Source organism: Physeter macrocephalus, chromosome 21, assembly GCF_002837175.3.
Source record: "Physeter macrocephalus isolate SW-GA chromosome 21, ASM283717v5, whole genome shotgun sequence".
NCBI lineage: Eukaryota > Metazoa > Chordata > Mammalia > Artiodactyla > Physeteridae > Physeter > Physeter macrocephalus.
In genome coordinates, this window is record NC_041234.1 from 68,724,388 (window position 1) to 68,751,085 (window position 26,698).

The 26,698-nt window shown below is 32.3% G+C and overlaps 1 protein-coding gene across 6 annotated transcripts in view; it reads left to right on the forward strand.

The window, feature by feature from the left end:
* The window catches only part of PCDH11X (protocadherin 11 X-linked), a 728,057-nt gene that overhangs the window by 519,697 nt on the left and 181,662 nt on the right, over positions 1-26,698 (forward strand). For all 6 annotated transcript variants that reach the window (XM_055081827.1, XM_055081826.1, XM_055081828.1 and 3 more), the window contains one exon: positions 7,225-7,423. In XM_055081827.1, coding sequence (XP_054937802.1) covers positions 7,225-7,423 — 199 coding nt within the window. The remainder of the gene's footprint in view (positions 1-7,224; positions 7,424-26,698) is intronic.

The following is a 26,698-nucleotide window of genomic DNA, read 5'->3' on the forward strand; positions in this document are numbered from 1 at the left end:
GATACTAATACTTTGCAATTCTGCTTCCTTCCACCCTCAACTATATTCACCCCTACATTGCTTATTGCTACCTTCCATCACTGACAGTTGTTGCTGGAAGATGCAGCTATTTTAATTTACTCTTTGATTACCAATGGGAATTATAGAACTCCAAATACTTTTTGAAGCGTAACAAGAGTTCAAAGGAAATATTGGTCTTTTAATCTCATATATTTCCAGGATGTGACCCATTTTACCTGAGTAGCAGTTGTTTTTGATGTGCTCTGATGAGCACCAGGAAGAGAAGATGAAGTTAAACATGCTTTATGTACACTTGAAAGGGTCTAAAACAAACAGGTTACCAATGTTTGGTACAATGCAATAAAAAAAATTACCACCATGCCAGCTGATGTGCACACTCTTCAGTTTTATTAGGAAAATTTTCTAGGTCATTTTAATTTTTAAACTGGTATTTGATCACCATCACATAGTTTCTTGTTGTGATTTCTACTAACATTAAACAAGAGAATGTTTTGTTCCAAGTGTTTATGCAATTAATGACAATGCCAGGTTTTTCATCTTTCACTGTATACTGCATAGTGATTCCAACCTATATAATTCAAGTCAGAAACCATCTGTTGCTTGAATGACATTTGGTTTGTTTAAAATGCATCAATTAAGCAGACATGTTGTGTAACTACAGCAATGGAAGAGTTATTTTGCAAATATAAAAAGACACACCAGAGACAAAGCACTGCTCAAAACAAAACTTGTGGCTTCTGTCTTGGAAACACATTTTCAAACAATTTAACAACTTGAAAATATTAAATATTGACTAATATTATGAAAAATAAAATGGTTATTTGTATCATATGTGATCTATAAAGCCATCATCTCCTAAACCCACATTATCACCAACAATAAAGTGGTAAATGCTTAAGGTCTGACTTTGTTAATTACATAAATAAATTACATGGGTAAAAAGGAAAAGAGTTAGTAAAATGTAAACGGTCTGAAAATACTGTGTCAGGGAGGAAAAATTTTCATTTACCCCTCTCGGTTCTTCTAGCTGGTCTAAGAATTAAATTGACATGAGGCAGACCAACAGTAGAAAAATCATACAAAAGTTTGCTAACATGTATACATGAGAGAGACTCAGAAGAACTGAGTAACTTGCCAAAATGGCCGCAGCCCTTACCTTAAATACCATCTCCAGCTAAAGACAAAAGAGGATGTTGGATGGGAGAGAGGCAGTAACGGAAATGACCAAGCACAGCACATTAAACAAGAGTAAGGTTGTTATTCAAATTTAAGTCATTGAATTATCCATTGATAAGAGTTTCTAAAGATTTGGTCATCCTTCTTTTCCAGGTACAGGGAGGGACACACCCTTACAAATGGAGATTTCCCTTACAAATGTAAATATTTCTTATAAAAGGGTAACTCCTACTTGGTTTTCAGAGTTTTTCCCGTGTCTACTGCTTAGAAAAGAACCGGCTTAAAAAAATTAATATGCCAAAGAGACCTATTTCAGGGTGGCAAATTCTGCTCCTCTGCAGATGCCAAATTAAGTTGGAGATTTTTAGCTTGGAATAGGAATATTAGTAGATGAGGCTTAACTATCTTCAAACGCTGGAAATCTTGTCATGTACAAGAATCACACTTATTCTATATACTACAGAAGACAGATCTAGTAATAATTGGTGGAAATTTCTCCTTCTGTCAATGTTTTTATTTCCAGCAACTACCAAGAGTTCTATTATATTTTTAGCTGGAGAATCAAATAATCAAAGATGTTAGAAGTAAATAGAAAAGCAGAGTAAGGCAGACATGATTCTGAGCACGAACTTACCTGATAAATATTTTATCAATTCACATGCCTTTTTTTTATTTTGTCTTTCTTACTTCCTGGCATGACTGTTATTTGAACAGTTTGAGGTTACCAGATAACTGCTTCTGGACAATGGAGGTCTTATGGTGATTTATATATTTAAATGTAAGTCACTAAATCTACATGCGGTTAGCACCAAAAACAATGTAGAGATGTTCCATCTATTTTTTTAAAATTTATACTTGGGTTTTGTCTTAGAGACCATTGCAATGGCCTGGTTTCAATTTTAATATCTGGTTTTAATTTTTATACACATGCCAGTTTCAAAGCATGTTAGGTGTCAGTTTTGTTCTATTTTCATTGTTAGTCACACAATTGTAGTTTCTCAAACATTTGTAGATTCAAATTCACAAAACTCTGCCAATTGCCAATTTGACAATTCATCATGGTACCTATCTACAAATAGATTATTTCCATTTTGATTAAGCTGAAATGATTCATGACTCAAGGAAAGATGCCCTCAAGAAATGCCATGTAGTCTTCTGACTATCAAATGAATATGCCTGACAATTGCCAAAAATTAAATAAATAAAATACATTTTTAAAAATTACCAAGTGCCATGAAAAAAATTCATGGCAAAATAGAGCTAAGAGAAGATCTGATTTTGGAGAAGATCATGAAGAACTTCCTGCATATGCTAGTAATAAGTTATGGTATTAAAAAAATAAAAGCCTTGAAGGGTAAACATTTCAGGAACATAATGTGAAAGGGAAAATGAGAAATTATACAGACCTTTCAAATTTTATGAAATGGAACCCTGAAAAAACAATCAGGTGAACTGATATATCCTGCAAGATGACTTGAGTTGGAAACGTAGGAGGTTTTATGACTACAAGTATAGGGTCAAATAGTAAAGAACTACTGTAAAATATGCCATCTGGGAGTTTTTACACTGGGAATTATGAGCTGCCAGTGGGATATATGTGCTGACCATGTAATGCTGGTGAAAATTTCAAGTTGAATTTCTAACTATTTTCACATTTAATGTTATAATATATTGAGTAATTATAAATTCTTTTGCAAAGAGATAGGACCCATAGGAAAATGCAGATTACCTCTGACATTCAGAATGAAGCTGTTGATTATTATAGAATATGGGATCTCAGAAGCTTAAAGTGTGTTAGTTTGATATCAAGAATGTTTTATATATGAATCAAAAACACTCTTGCATATGGTAATCTGTAAATAATAATAACCCTACCTATGATTACCCTTTCTAATCAGAGTTCCTGGTGTTGGCAGTGAATTTAAGGTAGACTGGGTCAAGATATATTAGAATTGGAGTCAGGGGGAATGCAAGGATGTATGATTAGTTTGAAAACTTTGACAGGTAATTCTAATGAGCCCTCTAGAACATGATACTCAAACATTCAATAATGAGATTCACAGGCTGGCCTATCTGTATGCAGCCTCTTTGCTGCCAGATTAACCTTTCTAAAATGCCACTTACATCATGTTATGGAAATGTAACAATATTCACCTGATATTTCGTATGGAATTATGCCTTCATGAGGTATAATGGACACAAGAATGTTGGGAATTTGATAGTTTACCTGTAAATGATTCATCTAGGTGACACCAATATTATTTCTGAGCATTCATACATTTTGGAATTTTGATTGATTTGAGCTAAAAAGAAGGCATGTAGATTATAGGGAGAGGCTTTCTGTCGATTTTTATCTTACTGGCAGAAAAATCACTAGCCTTTCAGTACAGACATTTATTCATGAATAATCCGGGATTTGTTTCCATGCTGTAAAGTTACCATTGCAATCAATAGTTTGCTTTAATTTGAATGCCACAGCTTCCTAGAAGAGTAGCAGACAGACAAATGACATGGTCATTAACGTAATAGCTCTTTTATATTGCACAGTAATCATCGTCAACACTTGAAAAAAGGCAATTATTTAGTCTTCTCTTTGAGAGACCTAAGGAATGATTTTCATGAAATAGTTAATACTTCTAAATATACTGGATAAGAAAAATACCTCTGTATTTTGAATACCTCCGTATTATGAATCTGAGTAGAAAAGTGCCATCAGAGATTAAGAATTCATCCATTAAAAAGTAAAGGGCAAATGAGTTAAACCAGATTGCCAAAATTTACTACAAAGGATTCATAAATTGTTAAGATCATATAATTATTTTATGTTCAGTTCTATCTAGAACTGTCACAAATTGCAAAATGCAAGCTTAAGTAGGAATCATTAAAGTAACCCTAGGAAAAAATAGTTAGCTGTTCTTTTCCCATTAAAAATTAAATTTTCGGAAGCCTTTTGAAACAATTCCTTAAAATTAAATTCTAACAATTTCACCTAAGGAACTATTTCATGGAGATTTTATAAAATGATGGACAACCTAGTTAATCACCCATGTGCCAATAAAGAGCCTCTTGTGAATTCACTGAATAAAGAAATAGAATATTACATTTAATCGATGATATTTGAATGCCTTCTATGGATTATAGAAATAGGTAAAAAAAATGCTTTAGACTGTAAACTTTGAAACTGTGAATTGAGAAAGAAATCAAATCCTCAGTATGCAGTTGAACTTCAGACTATTTTAAAATTATATAGAGCCATTAATGACCAAACAACATACCTTCGTTTCCACTTGAAGCATTCCGATATTTGTTAAAGTTATTATAGACAAGAGAGTTTGTTAATATGACAGTTTGAAATCTCAAAGGTGTATATGTAATAATGTCACATATAAGAACTGCATTTCAGGAACAGGATGCTGGTGCTTGTGGTGTTTTACGGGCATTCAGGAAGGGACAAAAAACAGTTGTGCTCACTAAAGGCACTCCTTACCAACCCATTTATTCCCTCTTATGTACCCTTAAGGGGATTCAATTTATGAGTATCAGGAGAGTTGAGGGTCAGTACATGACCTGGCTAATTACAGATTCACTCTAGGGCATTCCTTTGCAAGGGATTTTAGTTGTTACTAGTTACAGGTGTCATAGAATGGGATATCTTTTTGACTTAAATTGCCTTCTTTTCTGTGTAGATAAGCAATTGAACACAAAACTCCATTTCTCTTACATCTGGAAGTAATATATATACAGGCCCTACTTCTATCATTTGATAGAACTTTACCTTCTATTCACTGGCAATTTTAATTCTTTTAGGCTATATGACGCAATGCTTAACTAGCACATGTTAAATTCTAGATTCATTTATTTTTGTCAGCAGTAATTATTTTCCTATATATAGATTCTATTATCTAGGTCTAATACTTTAAAAAAGCTAAATGATAAAAATACTTGAAATATCTGACTTATGTCTTAATAGAAAATTAAAATACCTCTTAACAGTTATGCATTGTGGTGGAACAACTGTAAATTAGTCTCATGCTTAACTGGCTTATTTTATATACAATGACTTTTAAATTTATGTGTTAAGTATTATTTTGACTTTAAGTTACATACAATAACTGACTGTTGATAAATGTCTACAATATAACGTTACAGGCATTTAAAAATCCTGTTTTTCCAGTTCTTGAATTTTTAAAAGGTTTGTGAGCATAAATGCTTATATCTTACTTGAAGTGGCTGAAAATATATTCACAACTATAAGTAATTTTTGGAATTAAATGAGGTTTAACCTATAACTAAATGAGCTTATGGCTTCTTAGAGAGAGAACAGTCAAATGCAGCTTTGCTGGACTGACAAAATTAGCTCAGTGTCCTCACATGGCAGAAGGGGAGAGGGAGTCTCTTGGGCTGCTTTTATAAGGACACAAATCCCATTAATGAGGGCTCCATCCTCATAACCTAATCACTTCCCAAAGACCCCCACCTCCAAATGCTATTATGTTGGGGACTGGGTTTCAAAATATGAATTTTGAGAGGACACAAACATACAGTCTATAGCAATATCAACAACTGAAGAAATGGCTGACGGTCAAGCCTGAACTTGTGAAAGTATATGCACTCTGTCATGGAAATTTCTAGTACCTAATTACATGTACCCTTTGATATGTATAAATTTCTTAAATAATTATCTCTAAATTGCATCTTTCATGCTACTAGTATTTAAATGTTTTGGTTGATCTATTGTTACATAGCAAACTATCCTTAATCTTTGGAGCATAAAACAAAAATCAATTGTACTTAACATTTTTAAGGTCAGGAATTTAGGTAGTGCACAGCAGAGATTGCTATCTCTGCTCTACAGTGATTGGTATCTCAAGTGGAACAGCTCAAATATCTGGAGATGGCTGGGATGGACGGTTCAAAGGAGGCCATAAGCTATAATGTCCAGAATGGATTCTTTACATACATATTTAGCACCTGATCTCGAGTGGTTGGAGCAGCTGGGCCTCTCTGGGTATTGTATTGTATTTTCTTTTTATGGAGTTTTTCCACATGGGAAGCTTGAGTTTCCTCACAGTATGGCAGTCTCCAAGTAGTCAGACTACTTTCAACTCAGCTGATTTTCCTGAATGAGTATTCTAAGGGAGCAAGGCAGAAACTGTGAGATTTGGTTACACAGGGCCTCTCCATATTCATTGTGGTAGAAGACTACATAAGGGTCTGAATACCGAGACATGAGGTCCATTGTCAGGGCTATCTTCAGAGACTAGCTACTACATGTAGCAATACCGCAAACAAAATTACTGCTACATTTGGTGGAGTTACCACACTATTGGATGTCATGAACCAAATCCTTCATCTTTATATGTTGGCATGTATACGTTTTTTATATTCTGCTATAATTACTATCAGAGATGATCCCTATAGTTTGCTTTTATAATTATCAACTGTTATCCATACCAAGTAATTATTTTTATTTTTTAGAGTGTAGAATCAATTTAAATGAATTCCAATTCAAAAATCTTGCCCCTAAGATTCTTTGAAAAGATGATTTGTAATTTTCATGTATAAGCCTACATGATTGAATAAATTTGTATTATTATTTACTGTTTCTGCCCACCAGAATCTTACAGATATAGCAGTAAAATTTCATTATATTTATTCAACCTTATTATTCAAAAAATGAAATCTTGTCAAATTATAGTTAAATAAATCCATGTTCAAATGATGATCAGAATATCCAATGTGCTCAAATGTCAATATGGGTGACAGCCTCTTGCTTTAGAACAAGTTAACTTTTATTCTGCAACTGGATGTGCCCTGTTAAAAAATATAATAAAAGCAATTCTGCTGCCAGGTAAAGCAGATTTGAACACAGAGGTGACTGTTCACAAAAGCCTGAAATCGTTCACAACTCAAGATAATATTAATGTGACTTCACTAGATAGCTGAAATAATACATTTTCTAAATTGGATATATTAAGCAATTATTCAGATCATAGCTGAAACCCTGTAATTTTCTGTCTTTTTCAGTCCCAGCGGCATGTCACATTTCACCTACCAGAAGGATCTCAGGAAAGCAGCAGTGATGGTGGACTAGGAGACCATGATACAGGCAGCCTTCCCAGCACATCCCATGCCCTGCCCCTTGGCTATCCTCAGGAGGAGTACTTTGATCATGCTGCACCCAACAACCGCACTGAAGGGGATGGCAACTCTGATCCTGAATCCAGTAAGTGATACCTCTCTAGTCCTGCAGTATAAATGGGCTTACTGTGTTTGAAAATCAAACAACTGTAGCCATAATAACATTGGCCATTTAATTATGTTAGTAACACATTTTCAAAAGGTAAAAACACAGAATTAGGTGGAAGGAATATATGCAGCAGTTTATCATTTTTGAAATAAATGATAACATCTACTTTGAAATTTACTATGAAATTTTAATAGTCATTTTGTTTAGACATAGATAGAGTTTTCCATTTACCTATACGTACATATGTATTTACATGTATATAATCAGCCAGTTTATTTTATTCATTTATTTCTGTACAGATAAAATATTTTTATAATTCATATAAAGTATTTTCTAGATTTTAACTTTAAATTTTAATAGAGATAAGAATCATAGACAATTAATTCTTTTTTGAGGAAATAAGAGATCCTGACTCCAAGGTAGAAGAATTGTTCTGAGGTTTTCAATAATGTATTGAAACCACATGCCTTAAGCCATGTTACTGTTTAGAAAAACATTTAGATTTGGTCTCCAGACTGAAGGTATTAAAGGCTATATTTTGCACAATCCAAAGATGCTGAACTCTTGAAAAGGATCATGAAGTTGATACTAAATAGAGTTCATTAAATTTATTATCTTGAACATGTATCTTGAACATCACTACTTCCTCATAATTTTGGGAAGTACAAAATTTGGTAAGATTATACATATCTCAGAAGATTCTTGTATTTGAAGAATTATAATTTGCCTCAGATATGTTTTATGTATATAAAGCTGTGTAGGTCCAAAAGAGCATACCATATAGGTGATAGAGAAGAGTAATAGGTATAAAAAAAGAAGAAAAAAGGGACCACATAACATATAAAATAAATATAAAATAGAAATTTTGTAAGGTATTTGAGCATTATGGAGTGTATGGATATATAATTTAAATAAACCTCTAGTTTTGAGAACAAAATGGCTTCCCCATCGTTGTATTTCATTCATTTATTTATTTATTTATTTATCCCATCATTGTATTTTAATCCTTATTTTCTAAACTCAAAAAAATAAGGGAAATGTATTGGTTAAAGATCAGAATGTAATCTAAGACTAAACATACAGAACCAATGACAGCATAACAAAATTTTTCTCTCTACAAAAGTAGACACTGGATATTAAAGGTGTTTTCAATATAAACATTTTAGAGACTTTTTAGACACCAAATTCAGAAATTCCTAAACATCTATCTCTTTATTTAATTTTATACTTAAAACAATTTATCAGCATTCATTCTGAGGATGAAAAATTCTTCCATAATATGCAATACTATTCTACCTTTCATTTACTTATGTATAACATGATATAGTGACTTCTGGTAGAAATACATGGCTGTAACTATATCTTCTGCTATAATGAACTCAGAGCCAATTTCTAATAAGAATATGGTCATAAGTTACAAATATGCATTAAGCAAAGGTGTCTTTGTTCTTTTTTACTTCATAAATTATTATTGTAATTGTAGGCCTATCACTGCCTTGTTAACGGATAGAAATATATAGATGAAATAAGCATCATTTTTATAAACTAGAGAGACTTGATTCCTTTGTGTATGACATGCGTTATTAAACCCTTTTCTTAGAGAATTGTATAGCAACAATTAAAGAATAAACTCAAAGTAAGCATACACAGTGTGGATCTAACCCTGAAATAAATTTTCAAGCTGAATGAGACTAAGATGGTATATTATTGATAGTAATAGGGGCAGAATTGGTATGGGATAGAATCTATTATAAAACATTTAAAATCAAATACAGCTTTATTTATCTCAATTGTATCTATTAATAAGCAATTGTTTAAAAATATTCAAATGCAGAGTTCTTTACAGGACATCATTTTATTAGTAGTTAAGAGTGCAAGTATATACCTGAAACTAATATAATACTGTAAATCAACTGTATTTCAATAAAAAAAGTGCAAGCGTTAGTAACAATGTAAGAGTTTTATTTTTAAAGCTTGTTTCTACCAGGCACTAAACATTTCTCTAATGATATTGACACTGTAATTCTGACTACTAAATATTTTGTTCATAATTACCCTACAGGATGAAGCAATGGCAAATTTCAAGTTAATGAAGTTCTTTATTAATTATGTTTTATTTTAAAATTGGGATGGCTGTAGGAAGTAATAATGGTAATACAAATAATACATTTTTGCTTAGTTATTATAATAAACTTATGCAAAGGTAGAGATAATTAAAAATGAATATCCATTTCTATATAAGTCTAACAATATTTATGGGTTAATGTTTAAAGGTTATTTTTACTATGAGTCATATTAGCTACCTACTCTACCTCAGAACCAGAAACTTCCATCTAAACCATGTTCCAAGAGATTTTTGTCCATTTTGGACAATAAAGGACCTTAATACAAGGGCAGAAGCACAATATTTCACTTTAAATAAAGTTCTATTATCTTAATATGGCATACTAGTTGGATGTTTAACATATACATGTGTGTTTTGTTTTGTTTTGTTTTGTTTTGTTTGCGGTACGCGGGCCTCTCCCTGTTGTGGCCTCTCCCGTTGCGGAGCACAGGCTCCGGACGCGCAGGCTCAGCAGCCATGGCACACGGGCCCAGCCGCTCCGCGGCATGTGGGATCTTCCTGTACCAGGGCACGAACCCGTGTCCCCTGCATCGGCAGGCAGACTTTCAACCACTGCACCACCAGGGAAGCCCGTGTGTTTTGTTTTGATTAAAAAGGAAAAAAATAGCTGATGCTAAATTTGCCATAGCAAAATAAATCTCTTTAGGCTACTACAGATGATAAGGTACTCTGATTGTTCAAAAAGAAGCTCTATAGCTATGAAGTAGTACATAATAATGGGTTTTGTGATATGGAGCAGATGCCAATATAATGTGCAGTGTTAGTCAATACCACTACAAATAAGAATGTAAACCATTAGAGGAAATAAATGCTGTCCTTAAGCAATAGAATTAATTTATGCAGTTCTCATTTCATATTTTGAAATGCATTACATCCTCAATCTGCTTTCTTTTCTGCTAACGAATTGCCCAAAATAGTATATAGTTCTGAATATTCTTCGTAAGTTCATAAGTTCACAAAAACAGATAGAAATACAACTTTTATGAATAAGAATTTCTCCAAAATTTGCTAGAGGGATTTATTAATACTAGTTTAAAATATAGTTCCCAGGTTGATACAAATCTGCTGATTAGATGAAGAAATTATGCAATCCATTCTCCTGAGTCTTTTGCCAAGAATATTAACTTTCCTTTTTAAGATAAAGAAGAAACAAGCAAACTCAGTCCAATTATTTCTCTTTCAGGAGACAAATTTAATAAAACATTCTGTCTCATTCCATTTGAAGGCTTTTTGAATTTTTTAATTTCACAATTGCCATCTCCTGACTTTAGCCTTTGGTATGAGGGTCGCTGAATGCCATTCTATGCAGTTTTTTCTTCCTTGGCTAACAGCCTATGTCCCAGAGCTTTCCTCCCATCATAACTCCATCAAATTATGTGTACCATTTCAAAGGGACCCTGCTCTTTGAAGCTAGCTTAACTAGGGGAAAACATAAACAAACAGAAGTCCAGCCCATAAATAGCATTATTGCTTGCTTCTGTCTTACTGTGTATACTGTAACAGGTTATGTCTTTGCATTTTCAAAGAATCTTATGGAGACATGCAAGACTGTGGCCCTAGCAGACAACAGAGTATGAATGTGTACTGCTGAGAATTTTATAAATCAAGATATAGTATTAATTGACAGATCTGAGGACAGTGTGGTCCTCTTGGGACTACTCTAAACACACTAAATTACATATGGCCCTATGTTCATATATATATTTATTTACAAGTAGCATCAAGTAAAATATAATTTACGAAGAGAAGACTTAAAAATACTTTCCAACTTTCTTTTGTAAAACATTGCTCTGTTATTATAATTCAGACTAAGTTCTGAGACACATGGAAATATTAGCGAAGGTCTACCACATTAAACTTCAGAGATTTCTGAATAGTCCATAAACATGAAGTTAGAATGTGTGTGGGTTTTTGTTTTTTTTTGTTTTTTTTTTCCCTTAAATAGAGAATGCAGTGCTACTCTCTCACTATGGGTGAGTTGGAGTGAAAAGGGTAACTACTTCTAAATTTCTATTGATCTGCTGGCATATTATAATTTGACTGATCATAGATAACATCCATGTTTCTTTGGAAGAGAAATGGTGAAAAAAAAGTTACTAAAGAGATTCAAGTCAGTCTTCAGGTTACCAGCTGTAACAGTTCATTTTCAGAGGAAATCCTCCTAAATGAAGGGGAAAAGAGACTGTTTAATCCATGCTTTAATGATTTTCAACTGCAAAATTATATCATCTGCATTTTTTGAAACCTCTTCATTGGATGTGGTCATTTCACACACGGAGTCACTCTCTCTGAAAATGTTATAGTTGGTCTATTGGCTAAAATTTGAATTTAAAGTAACAAAATATACATAAAATTTCATCAACGTTTAAAAAAATGTTTTGTAACTTTTTTCTTTTACTTTACTCATTTCTGTGATGCAAAAGAAAAAAAAATAGAATTCCAAGAGCATTTAGGGCTAAAGAAGTGCTACATTTGAAATAAAGAGGAATATATTTTTTCATTAATTTAAAAATGATAAATCTCTCTTCTAGAGTATATCTAAGGTTAACACATCTCTTTGACATTCATTTTTCTTTCACTAGATCAGATTTGCTTAGCACTCTAACATTGTACTAATTAATTCACAAAAAAGGGAATAATTAATCTTTTCCTGGCAACACATTTTGATTGATCCTCTACAAGTAATCTAATTAATTGGTATAGAAAGTGGGAGACCAATTTGACTGACTAGAGTACTGCTCAGAGAAATGCCAAATTTTGTCTTGTTCTGCTGAGACTGTTGACATGAATAACACCACGGTAATTATTAGTTGAATATCTAATTCTAAAGGTAGAAATTGGGTAAAACAACAACAACAATGACAAAAACTATGATACTATGAAACTATGACTTACCTAACGATGGATCATTAAATCCCAGCCCTTCATAATTAAGAACATTAGGAGTCAGTTAGCTAAAGGAAAATAAAACTACCCAAGCATTTTTTCAGGCAAATTTGATATACTAGTATTGTGTTAATTATTCATCTGAAAAATTCAATGAGAAAATACCATTCAGTTTGTTAGAAAGAAGAATAATAATGGTATATATATTTAAGGGGACAGTAGCTGTTACTTTTTCAAAAGATGTCACAGAAAATCATCTAAATCTATAATTCAGCAAATGTTACCCATATAAATGTTAATTAGGTACTTTTTTTTGTTGCCAAATTTGACTTCTTAAATCCTCAGATATTTTTTTAAATGCATTTTTTAGCAAAGCTACACATCAATTCCCATACCACAACAGAAAGAAAAGTGAATGGCATCATTTTGTTAATATTGTTATGTGAAACAAACAGGAAATGCATTCAAACTAAGAAAGAAAAGTTATGCTCCTTTTAAAGGTTAATTATCCACCCAGGCCAATTCTGTCTCAGCTGGCTATGTATTTGAAAGATAGTTTCCTAAACTGTATTCATTCTTAGCCTGTATAGTAGTGTCAGTCCAGGGAGGGAAAAGTAAAATAAATAAATAATTTGAATCAGCTCAACAAACCTGAAGTCACGGATTTTGAAAGATAAATCAATCAGTATTTCTAAGGAGTGACATTATCAACTATCAATTCTATTTGTTCTGTCCCACCTGGAGAAAGGGACTGAGCTCAGTGCTCCTGGATTCTGAAGGTATAAGACAAATGTCTGCTAATTTTCATTGCCTTCACAATAGACAACAACATTCAGCTTTATCCATCTATTGAAATTTTAAAAAAAATCCTTCACATAGAGTAATTTTTTTAAGCTAAAAATAATATCAAAGAAGTCACTTTTATTCATTCTCACAGGAAAATCATTGCAGTCATGAATGCTGTCTGTGCCTACCAGCTTATTTTAGTCCCTGGTGTTTTATATAAATAATAGTGTATATACATAGATTAGAAAGAATGGTTCCACCCAAGAGTCCAGCTGTCTGCCATTGCTTGGGAACGAATAAGGCACACTTGATAGTAGTTGTATACTAAATGAGCTTAGGCAGATATAAACAGTGATCTAGTGGCAGATGCTCTGTAATTTGTATTAATTTTATCACTTAAATTGACATGCTTTTGAAAAGTCCATTTTTGTTCTTTTCAAACTTAGGAAAGTTAAAATATATATCTTAATAAGAAAATGGGTGAAACAAACCTTACTGCACCATCCTATCATATCTAACTTTCCTATACAGGAAATGCAATCACCATACAAACCAATCGAAAAATACATCTCATTTGGAGTATCTAGGCTTTGTGAAGTCAGTGAAGGATTTATACTGGAGATAATCTTAAAAAAAAAAAAAGAGTCACAAAAGTCATGGATCAAGATGAAAAGTATACCTCTGAAGTTGGAAACTTGAAGACATTTACAGGATTCCATTTGGGTGACAGCCTTTAAGATGAGTGTATCTTTAGTATCTTAAATCTAATATGGATTAGATAGAGTTTTATCAGTCAAAAGCAGACCACTCTAAGTAAAGCAGTCTCTTATCTTGTCTTTTCTGTTTGAAAATGACAAGCACTAGGAGCTTGGCACAAGCTGTCAATTGAAAGCCAATGCCAAAAGGTCTAGTATGTCAGTAAGCTTGAAAAACCACCTTCAGTGGCAGAGAATAGGTGGCCTTCTCTTCACAATAAGCCTTCCTTTTTTTCTAAATTTTTATTAGGCTACCTATACCACATAATAAAATTCATTTGGCATTTATATTTCTATTATTTATGAGCCATGAGGCAGTTCTTTTTATGACCTTCTTCTGTCTTCTGCTTCTTTTATCTTACTCTTACTTCCCACTTTGCCTATAAGCAAGAATCTTTGCCATGTGTTCTTTTTTGTAGTTCTTTGAAAGATAATACAATCAGTCATGCAAGATGCAACTTTTGGGTGACTTGGACTATTTAGTAGTGTTAGCCATATACCAATTTCTTGTCTTAAAATGATTTATAAATTTTAATGAATGAGAAGCATTATAGCAATATATTTTGTCCCCATGACACTTTTAAATTGTACAGTAACTTGCAACTCTCATAACTGCTTGCATCAACAGAACACTCAACAACTAGTAAGTATATCAATGAAATCACTAAATAATGAATAATTATAGATGATCTATCTTACCATGATTTCTGCAATTTGTTAATTTACATCTTTATCAAATGTTGAAGATTCCCAATAGAGAATAGAAGTGACAGTGTTTGCTGAACCAATTTTTTCCCCATTTTAATCAATAATCTTAGTAATTTTTGTCCCAGTTCCACTAAAATAAAAATAAAATACATAATCATCTGGCACTTTATCAACCTTATATTGGAAAAAATGTGTAGGCTACATAAAAAATTTCTTCTAAGTAGTATATATGAAATTAGCCTTTAAAAGTATATTTTTTGTCAGAAATTTCTTTTCCTGTAATATGTATAGCTCTCAAAAGCAATGAGAAAACAGATGATTTTAAATATTACTTTGAGGTAGCTATGTAAATCATACTTTTTAAAAATTTGGATGTTGACTAATAGTTTTATTGTAATACTTCATTTTGTAATCACTATTCATGAAATATTTTTACCACAGACCACATCACATCAATTCGTTTAGGCCATCATTTTGCATATTATAGGGTTCTAATTCAGGCACTGCAATTAACTAGCTATGTGGCCTTGGACAGGCATTTTAACCTTACTGAATCTTCTTTTCCTTAGCTAAAAAATAAGGGGATTATACTGATCTCTAATGTCCCTTCTAGGGTCATAATTTTGTAACTATTAAAATCACAAAATGTACATGTTCAGATGTTGCCATTTATATAGTCTTTGAATTTCAGAGCTCTAAGGGACCTTAATGTCATTTAGTCCAACTCCCTCATTATGCAAATGAGAGAACTGAGATTTAATCCTTTAAGCAATAGCTTAATGTCCTAAACCAAGATTTAATGTTTATCATGTTCTAAACTAGAAGAGTCACTAATGTTGGTAAGCAGCTACTTTTTGTAATTTAAATGAAGCAACTTGTTGAGAATAGACAAGTATAAAATTTAAATATTTACCATCCCTCAAGGGGAATGTTATAATATATCCATATGGAAATTTTTTTATATATGTGTTGACGCCTTGTATTAAAATTTTAAAATGGTTCCCATTCAGCATCTTATACAACTGAAAGGCAATTGAGCAATATGGACTGATCATTTCTAAAATTACTATTAGTGCTAACCAATGAAAGTTTTATATGGAAAATTGCAAACATGCTGAATCTTAATGATTGCTATGTCAGGAAAGCTAGCTAATCTTTACTATGATTATCTAACATACATAAATTTTTGATTGTGTGTGTGTGTGTGTGCGTGTGTGTGTGCACATACTACTTACAGAGCAAATTGGGATTAAAAATGAATTGTACAAGGTTAATTTCCTCTGAATAGGGTGAAAAGTACGTAAAAAGAATCTCAGGGGTGTGAAATAGAATGAATATGTGAACATATCCCTCATCCTTTCTGCTGAAAACTCAACTCTTCCTCCATTCTGAAATTCCTGTCGTTCTATCCTATTTCAATTTCCTAGCAGAATGTTGAAGTTATAATTAACAGGGAAGTGATTTTGATAGACTTAAGTCTACTGAGTTAATAGTGTGCCGTATAGTAAAAATATTTAGAAAAAACGTTATAATAGTCTTTTATGGACACTGATCAGAACTGGAGATAAAAGCATGATAACTTTTAGAGCTATAAAGCAGCTGTACTCTGCTCAAACTTTTAAATTATATGAAGAAGTTTGTCTTACCTAGAAAGTATGTTTGCTTTTATTTATGCTAAATTGATGGCATGGAAGTTAATCCTCTGGATTGAGAAAATCACGTTGAAGTTAAAAAAAATATTTTGAGAAAAATACTTCTTGGTCTTACAAATAGCATTATTTTTACAGCTCAAAATTATCTAAGCATGTAAAAAATGATGATTTTCATTTGACTTTTTGATATTCTACTCCTATTCTTTGGCTCATCAGCAGTGTAGCACAAGGCTCACTGGCACATTATCATTTTTGTTTTAATGGCCTAGTTTTCCAGGGTTGGGGTAAGATCAGATTTACTTAAATGTAGATCTATGCATGGAAATTAATCCAAAACTGAATTGCACAATTCTTTCTTAATTGATGGTTCTATTCAACTACACCCTGCTTATCTCTTTTCAAAATGTGTGTTCTCATAATGCATAAATGCTTCTTGACTTTGATTTGAAGGAAAAGCCAATTTTACAGAGGCACGTACATGTTGTCTAAGTCATTTAAAAGAATGTAGCAAATTAATCTTTAGCAAATTATATGACTAAGTTAAATATTAACAAGAAACTCTGTGATTCTTTGCTTAATTCAAACTCTAGTTACAAGGATGCAGTACTCATCTGAGATGTTTTTGAAATATGAATGCACCAAAGGCCTTTTCAATTGTTGGATTATCATGCTTTTTATTGAGCTGCTTCTGTTTGTTTTTTGCTAGAGATCATTTTCTATAAAATGTAGTTTTACAAGTTTAGAGCTATTGTAAAAATTGCAATACTAATGTTTTCTAATGTTTTGTCCTCTTCTCCAGCACTGATTCTGAGTTGAATTGGACAGGAGAACAGGATATATCAAAAACTTCACGCAGGTATCTGTTTTTATTCAAGTAGAAAATTGGAATTTGGGAATTCAACCAGAAGTAAATCCAAATATTGAAATTCCAATTAAAAGTCCCATCATATTGAACTATTAAGACTTCCCTTCTGAAAGAACTAGCCATTACAGTTTTGCATAACAGCTTAGCTTCCAAAATATAATATCTGAAATCCAAATATCATGAGGAAAGATCTTAAACACACTGAACCCAATTCAATACCCATGTAACTCTGAAATATCCCCTCAGGGTTTCAAAGGATATGAACTGTGGCTAAGTAAAAAAAACCTTTCATCTAGAAAGATCCCATTATACCCAATAGTCTGAAGTGAATATGTCTATACATTATCACTCAATATAGGAAAAAAGCAGATTGCTTTTAGGACAGAGAGTGAAAGACCACTGCATAGGTAAAATTAATCACACATTTTGAACTGAGTTTTCTGAGCTGTTTCAGCAATACAATTTTTGCAAAAAGAAACAAATATTGGAGCAAATTCAAGCTAAGACCTTAAGAGACTTTGATTTTAAAAGACATTGATTTTCTTTGTTTGCCCACTCCCAGATAGGTTTTTTTTTCCTGAAATTGAAGAATTTTAACTCTCAGAAGATTAAAAAATACATTAAGATGAAGTGCAGATATGTTTTGTCTTCTCCCATTTCTGTTTTAGTCTCACGTCTACAAGTGAGCCTAGCTGCTGTTGTAATATGTATGATTAAATAATTAGTTATGAAGAGAAGCATTCTAATGGGTTGGGGCCAGACTACTTGGTTAGACTCAGTCTTGCAACTCACTAGCGATATGACATTTGACAAGAAATTTAAATTCCCTGTGACTCAGTTTTCCTCATGTTTAAAATGACAATGATAACAGCTGTCTCACAGCATTGTTGTATTAAAGGAGTGTGTGTACATGTACCTGAGTATATACATATACTTAAAGAATTTTACAGGATTTTTTCTTGGGATAATGCATATTCTCACACAGTACTTTCCAAAGTTTCATGCACACACACCACCTGGAGATCTTGTTAAAATGTAGACACAGTAGTCTGGTGTGGGAAACTGAGGTTTTGCATTTCTAACAAGCCCCCAGACAATGTAGATCCTGCTAGTCTGGGAACCTCACTTTGATTAGCAAAGTTCTAACAAATGTGTTGAGTAGCTGACCAAAATAGAGATGAGGGAGAGCAGTGCAACAGTTAGCCATGATGAGTTAAGGCATTAAAATAACTCATGATGATCTGTGATAAAGCCTCAGTGGAGGTTCTGTTATATTTTAAGAAGTATCAAAATTTACTGTATTGGAGTTTATATTGTATACACTTTGGGATAAATTTTGTACCAAAGTGTAGAAAAACCTTCTAGATAGTTTTGAAATGTTCGTATATACTCACTTGGTTCTTCAACCAAAAGATTGTCTTTCCTTACTGTCTCTTCATACACACATAGGTACACACACACACACACATGCACATACAAGTGCACACATCTTATTTTTTTGACAATTCCAATTTGAAAAACAATACATTCTATTTATATGTCACCATGTCATCTAGGTGAGGATAAATGCTCTTTTATTCTAGGTGTGCAGCTATATACAGGCTCTCTATTTCTGGGAAACTTATCAGACAAACAGGGTAGAGAGGGCATTAGCAAAGTAGAGCACTAGCTGCACAGTCAACTAATCGACTCAGTAAACATCTTATATGCACGTGAAATCATTAAGCTTCCCATTACACACAAGCTGAATAAGAATCCTTCTGGATCATTGCTCGCATTGATGGTCTGATTTCTGTGAACTAGTATCAGAATGGGGAAGATGAATAAAGAAGTCGAGAAAGTGACAAAAAGTAAATGAAAAGAGACAGATAAGTTTCCTATTGAATGTGGGGTGCTGGACTGTTTTATTTGACTACTTTTGCGTGTATCCAGAAGAGTCTGTTTTTTGTGTATGCCTATTGAATCATAAAAAGGAAATGTCCTGTTGTTAAAGTCCTAATAGTTTTGAGAAGGCATATTTGCTTAGCAATTCAAAGTGGATATATTCTCTGATAGGAACTTTGAGTAACTGCTGATTATGTGTGAGTTTTATTTCTTTCTTTATCTCATTGCTCACTAATATATCTTAGTTTAGTTCGAAAGAGTGAAGAATTATTGACTGATTATTTGTCCTTGCATCGTGTTTTATTATTATCATTCATTTTCTTTGCAATCTTTCTCCGTACTCTCCCCCTCCTAGTTTGTTTTAGGAGGCTCTATGCCTCGAGTCTAGTGGACATAAAATGAAGGGAAGTCTGTGTTTTTAGTATGCATGATGCTTTCTGAATATAGATGCTGAGGGAAATTGTAGGCAGATGTGTTTTCATCTCTCATGGTATATGGCTTTTTCTATTCCACAGTAGGAATCAAAGACAGCCAAATTATATTCAACATTGTGACTTATTTGAATTAAACCTTCATAGAGTTTAAAATATATTAATGATTTTATTTCTAATTGTTTTAGAATTTTCAAATTAACTATTAGAACTTTTCCCAGAAATGAATAGTTTAGGATCCTAGCAACAGTAGCAGCAGCAGCAGCAGCAATAATAATCATACAGTCAAAAGTAAAATGTTCCTGTTGAAATTTACAGGGTGTATACTCTTCTTTGTAAGTGGGTGGATTGATATGTTAGAAGGGGTAAATGGAGAATATGTTACTGCTGATTTGTAAATCAGGCTTACCCTCACACTCGATAGGCATAAGTGCAAATAAGTATTCCTCCTCAGGGTGAGGACTGAACATACCGAAGATAAAGGAAACTAACTTACTCTGAGCAGGAAGAAATAAAAAGAATACTTGCCATTTTTATAAATTCCCACCATTTTCAGAGACACAAACCATCTTTAATATTATGTTTTTATTGCATGAATATGGCAGCCCCATGTTTTTCCTCCATTACAAAAGCATTTCATTGTAAATCATGTTTCTTAAATGCTCTGTGCAATGCCTGTATTATATGAGACCAAGCCATTTTATTGGAATATTTTAAGGTGATTTATTGCAAGTAAACCCATGGCAAAATGTTATTTCTTAAAAAAAAGTCATAGGTGAGCACAAAAATATGTTTTTAATCGATGAAATTTCTTTTAAAGTATTTTATCTTGATATAAGTAAAGAAACTTCTGTATATCTGGAACACTGAATGCCCTATCAAGACTTCAGTTTGTGCTGATTTATAACGAGTAATTATCTAATGAAGACAGTGTTAGGCATGCGTGAAAGTTATTGAAGCAATGATTTGTGGTATTGACAAATTACTGTATATCAAATGATAATGCCTCATTTATATTCTTTCTCCTCTTTCTTGAATCTATGTCCTTAAGCAAATATAGAAATGGCTTTTAAGGGAAATACTCATTTTCATGGAAAAGTAAATGGCCCTTAGATGGATACATGAATTAATCCTTAGTGTCCTCTTTCAGTTACTTCTTCCTGTTTTTGAAGGAAAGAATAATTTTGTTATCAAATTAATAGATACATGTCTACTTGTATAGACATGGAAAGAACAAGGTTAGGGATAAGGGGGACTGAGATATAGAGACTGTCAATAACTCTTTGTGTCCTTAAAGAGGTCAGTTATTCTCTTTAGGCCCATGTCACATATTTGTAAAATAACAGGCTTGGAATGACTCTATAATTTTGTTGTTCAATTTTCCCATACACAATATTATATTCCGCTTAGGTGGCAATTTAAAAATTCTCTACTTTTTTCTGTTACATTACCTTAATTTGTTAATGTTGGATAATAACTATCACTAATACCTGTTATTCATCCCAAAGGGTTGAATTTTAATTTTCTTTTTTAGCTAACAAAATAGTGTGCAGTGTTAAAAATATAATAACTTCAACATGAGGGTGAAAACTTTAAATACCTCAAACATTCACCAGCTAAATACCTAGGAGAATATCTTATCCAGGTTAAGCCTTAAGGGAAATTCTAGTAGACCAGTAGGTATGATATAACTTTAGGAAATATTAGAGAAAATAAAGAAAATATTTTCAGTGATCACAGGCAGCAACAAAACCCTACCAAACGTAGGGTGGATAGCTAGTGGGAAGCAGCCGCATGGCACAGGGAGATCAGCTAGGTGGTTTGTGACCACCTAGAGGGGTGGGATAGGGAGGCTGGGAGGGAGGGAGATGCAAGAGAGAAGAGATATGGGAACATATGTATATGTATAACTGATTTACTTTGTTGTAAAGCAGAAACTAACACACCATTGTAAAGCAATTATACTCCAATAAAGATGTTAAAAAATATATCATTAAAGTATTCTACTATACATGTCAGTTTATTGTCAATGATTCATAGGTACTGAATCAATCATGTATAAATTTAGGGAGATAGAAAATTTCATAGAGAATTCTGATAAAATGTAAGGTGCTTGCAGTAGAAAGTATTACCTAAGGAGAATCATTAGAATTTGAGAAATATTTATTTTTCCATTTTACAGCATAACTTAATCCAAAGAAACTGTTATTTTTCATGAACTATTTAATTTATTTACAAATACAGGTGACACTCTGTTTTGTGCTGCTTTAAAAATAGACGGAGTAGTTGTTGGTGAAATGTTAAATAAATAGTCTACATCTATTATCTGCCATATAGAATTGGCTCCTGAAGCACACCATTCCACTGCTGCCCACTATCTTATCAGAAATACCTAAGGCTTTTATGGCTTTTTCTGTGGATGTTTTGACCACACAGCTTTCCTTAGATCTTAACACCAAATTTCACAATTGCTTCATAGGCAAATATGAGATGAACAATTAACATTGTTTTTTCAACTGATTTTACTGCATTTCTCCTTTTATATGTGTTTACAATTTCAGACATTTGCCAAAGCAGACACATATATATCATCTTTCAGTATTTTCTTTCATTGGTTAGAGAAAGTATCATCTAACCAAATGTTGGGATAAAAAATACTTTTTCTCCCTGTAAACCTGCTGAGGGCTTATACTTTTTATGGGTTAATGATAAGCCTTACCTCTCACCTGCGGGTTGGTGAAAAGAGATTATTATTTCATTAGATTTCATTCTGGTGGGAAGGGAGGATGTATGTAGTTAAAGACAAAGTTAATTACACACTGCTTTCTTTTTTAATATACTATGAAAAGATTTGCTTCATTCAGTACAGGCCTAGTAATAATGTTTAATGATTATGTTTTTGGTGGAAGATATAGTACAGGTAAGAGAAAGTAAAGAATACCCTTATGTGAACATAGGCTCTCACTGGGAACAATTAGGTACTCTATTTATATAACACAAATAAACACACATATATATATATTTTAAATTATGCTGTGTATTTTGTGTTATTTCTGGATTGATTCACAAAGTTCTTAAGGGCCCATGGAAATAATATATTAAAGACTTATTTTACATATCTGACATAACCCTGAAGCCAAATCTCTTTAAAATATCTTAAAATCCATTAAAATATTGTTTCTAAGAAAAGTAACACAATATGCTCCAAAGAACTTGTATTTTGTTCTCAGGCCATTAATATGATGAAGGTATGGTGAATTCTTGATAGAGTTTTAAGCACAATTTCTCATACTCTTAATACTTACCATCCAAAGACTAATACAGAGGTTGCACCCATTGTCATGGCTTTGGTTTAATGGATTATTTGTAAGTTACATACTTAAAAGTCTTGGGACTTTAATCCAGGTTATGCTATCCATCATGTTTAAAACCCAGAGCACTCTGAAATTTTCAATAGAAATGATGGTAGGTTCTTTAAGTTTGTAAAGAAATTTTAGTTTGATATAATATCTTCCATTTTTAAATTTGCATTACAGAATGATAGCTAGACTATCATTACTTCTGATAACTCAATATTAAACAACAAAGTCACTTTTTCTCTGAGATTATGGCTTACTTCTGATGTCAAAATTACTTGTAGGGATGATCACTGAATGGTATTTCATATGATTTTCAAAAAATACTAATAATGCCTTAAATGTCATTATCTGTAAGTTTTGTTTCTCTTCTGCTTATTTTTTAACTCCATTGAAAATTAGTGGCAAGTTTTACATTAAAACCTACCTGACAAATATCACTCATAAATAATGTAAGAAATAAATACCTTGGGTAGGAAGCTCATTTTTAAAAGGGAGGATAAATAAAGGAAAGAAAAATCATAGCTAAAATATACCTTAAGAAGATCAAGCTATGGTGCTCACTTCTATTTTATGAACATTGTATAGAAACTAAATTTTCTTTTGAGCTTCTAGATCCCTTTTTCCAATCTAAGCGTTTATCCAAGGGAGAGATATAATGATGATGAATGATTTTAGTAACTTATTTTATACATATAACAACAAAACAAAACAGCAGGTTGAAAACTAAATGTATGAGATTTTTATAGATTATAATTAAAGGTGAATAGTGCATTTAAATCCAGGAAATCTTACTGCAATGCCTTTGAGTTACTGATAATAGCTTCCAGAACAAAGTAATACACTGAAGAAATGATAAACCATATATTACTAATAAAATATAACAAGTCCATTTTTATCCAATTTAAGGTAAAGATGACTTAGACATTTAGGCAGAGGATTAGTGTCTGTCTTGAGATAATGAAGCTTCCTCCTATCTTAGAAATTTCCCTGGGTTTCATATGAACTCAAATCAGTCTAAATTATTAATTTACATCTATATCTTCAACTTTAAAATCTACAAACTTCTTATTTATTTTGGTTCAAAACATCATGAATTGTTGTTTGTATTTGAGTACCTACCTGAGTATCTGTTTACATGTGTTTTCAGAGATATGGGTGGGATATATACTTGCTATTTATTTTGTAGAATGTGAATTTGTAAGTCACTTCGTGCATTCCTTCCATGAGTTTAAAAATAAATCTCTTCTGCTTGCTAAATCAGGTTGTAAATACCTCATTTAGTCTGCTACTACAGTAACTCATAATAAGAGAAAGGTTGCTTTTCCATATTTTACCTCTGGCTTCATCTTATGCCAGTGACTGCTGATTATAAGTACTATTAGTGAAACTGAAATCAGCATGGAGCACTCAAGTTGCTTTTCAAATAAAGTTCTTGTTTCAGCATTTAGTTTCCCAAAAGCTTTTTAATCAAGATTATGGGAAAGTCCATAAACTTTCTGCTGAATATTTAACAAGCTGGAGGTCACTACAAACATGTCTTATCAGGGCAAGTGAAATGAGATTGCAATCAGGAAAACAGAAAACTCGATGATAAGCTAAGCTTTTGTCTCTTAGATAAAATCTAACCAAAAAATCAAAGTGACTCACACTTTCACCTTTCTTTTGTAGGATTTACCTTTCCTGGTTTGAGCCATAATTTTCAAAAATGGTAAATAGGACTAATTCATTTGATTTGAATCACTAGCTTATCTTTAAGATGATGATTGTAATTAATTCTGCACAATGGAAATACTGGCAGAATTTAAGTAAGAAGGCATCACTAAAGTTTCACAGTTTAATATTAAAAGCATAATTCCTTTTGCTAAAAATAAATTTTAAACACCATGTGATATTGTACATTTTCTAATTGACCTAAATTACTTTTACTAATACTTAAATAAAAAATCTAACAAAACTATGTTTCTACCTAAAGAGCAATCAAAAGATATGAAAGAAAATAGAACCAGATTTTAAAACTCTTACGCATTTCACCATCCTCAGAAATAAATGAATGAATGAATGGGCTTTCAATCTACTCTCACTTATGTTCAAATTACCTATATAAAGAAGTTGTCGTTAGCTGGATCACATGGAGATGTAGAATGAAAATTTCAATTGTATATACTCTCCTAGCTAATTAACAAAAAAAATATGAGATTTAGCCTTACTATACCTTCAAGTTTTAATCTATAGTAAAAATATAATACCATTTGCTATTTATCTTAAAGTTGTATGCATAGGAATAGGAACGTTATTTTTCTTCTAAAGAGAAAGCTTTTTTTAAGGGAAAAAATAAATAGCAGAACTGCAAATGGATTACAACTTCCAGTCTTCCTGCTTACATATTTTTGGAACTCTTTCTCTAGCAGAGTTTAAGTAAAATGGTGAGTGGCTAGGCCATAGGTTGGTCTTTAAAATTAATCACTAAATTTTACCACTCCATCCAGTGGATTTGTGAGGTAGGTAGATATTGAAGAATGGACTTAACTACATATAATATAGCCAGCTCTGGCCTCTGCCATTTTGTCTAAGCAAACACAAAACTGAAGAATTTTAAAGGACACAAATGATTTGTTGTGTTAGAGGAACTTTCAATGCATGCAAATAATATTCTGTTATTGCCCCAACACTTCCTATGAAGAATAAAGATGTGCATTATAGGATGATGTTTGGTTGTGACTTTGAGGAAGTTGCATACTCAAGCTCTATCGTTTCCTCCTTTGTATAAACGTGTATAATGTTAATACCTATCCCACTGGATTGTTTTCAGAATCAAATGACGTAAGCAGTGGAAAACATCTACAATACCCCAACGTGTGTATGTGTTTGCTCTTTCCCTACACTCTTGCAGACACTGGATATTATTAGTATGTTTTAATTTTGCCAAAATGATATATGAAAAATGTGTTTTGTTGATGTCTGGATGTAATTTTCCATATTTATGACTGAGACAGAACATCTTAGCATGTTTTAACATGTGTTCACCAGAATATTAATTTCAGCTATAAAAAATTTCCCTTTATCATTATTACTTTGCAACATATTGCACTTTTACCAATTTCTGCAGTTTTTAAAAAGTAGATTCTCAGATTTCTCAGTTACATAAAGCTGTAGGCATAGAAATTAATTTGCATTATTTAACTCATACAGAAGGCAGAAGAAACACCCAAAATGTTAGTGTTTGCTGTAGTTTACTAGAACGCATTTAATGATGAGAAATGTCTTTTTTTAAATTTAATTTTATTTACTTTTTTATACAGCAGGTTCTTATTAGTTACCCATTTTATACATATTAGTGTATATATGTCAATCCCAATCTCCCAGTTCATCACACAGAGAAATGCCCTTTTTATCACTATTCTTAACAGGATTATATTTTATATAAATCTATGTAGATTTTATCTATAGAAAAGCATGTTTAGCGTTAAAATATTTTTGAAAAGATACCTGGCTAATTATACTTAGAGTGATACAATTTAAGCTGGGAAATATCAACATTACGCTGATATGTTGTGTATTATATACTTCCTGAGGACCAAGGGTGAAAGACATCATTTGCTACTTTGAAATGTGTTTAAAGTACTTTGGGAGAATTTATTTTGCTAGCATGACTTTCTTTGACTGTGGCTATACTTATTTTAATCATGCAGGACCAATTTGAGAGATGCTATTTACAATACCAAATGCGATTTTAGAATTAAATTATGTATCATCCAATAATATGCCTGATGTCCTCATAGTTCAGCAGAGGACAATTTTAA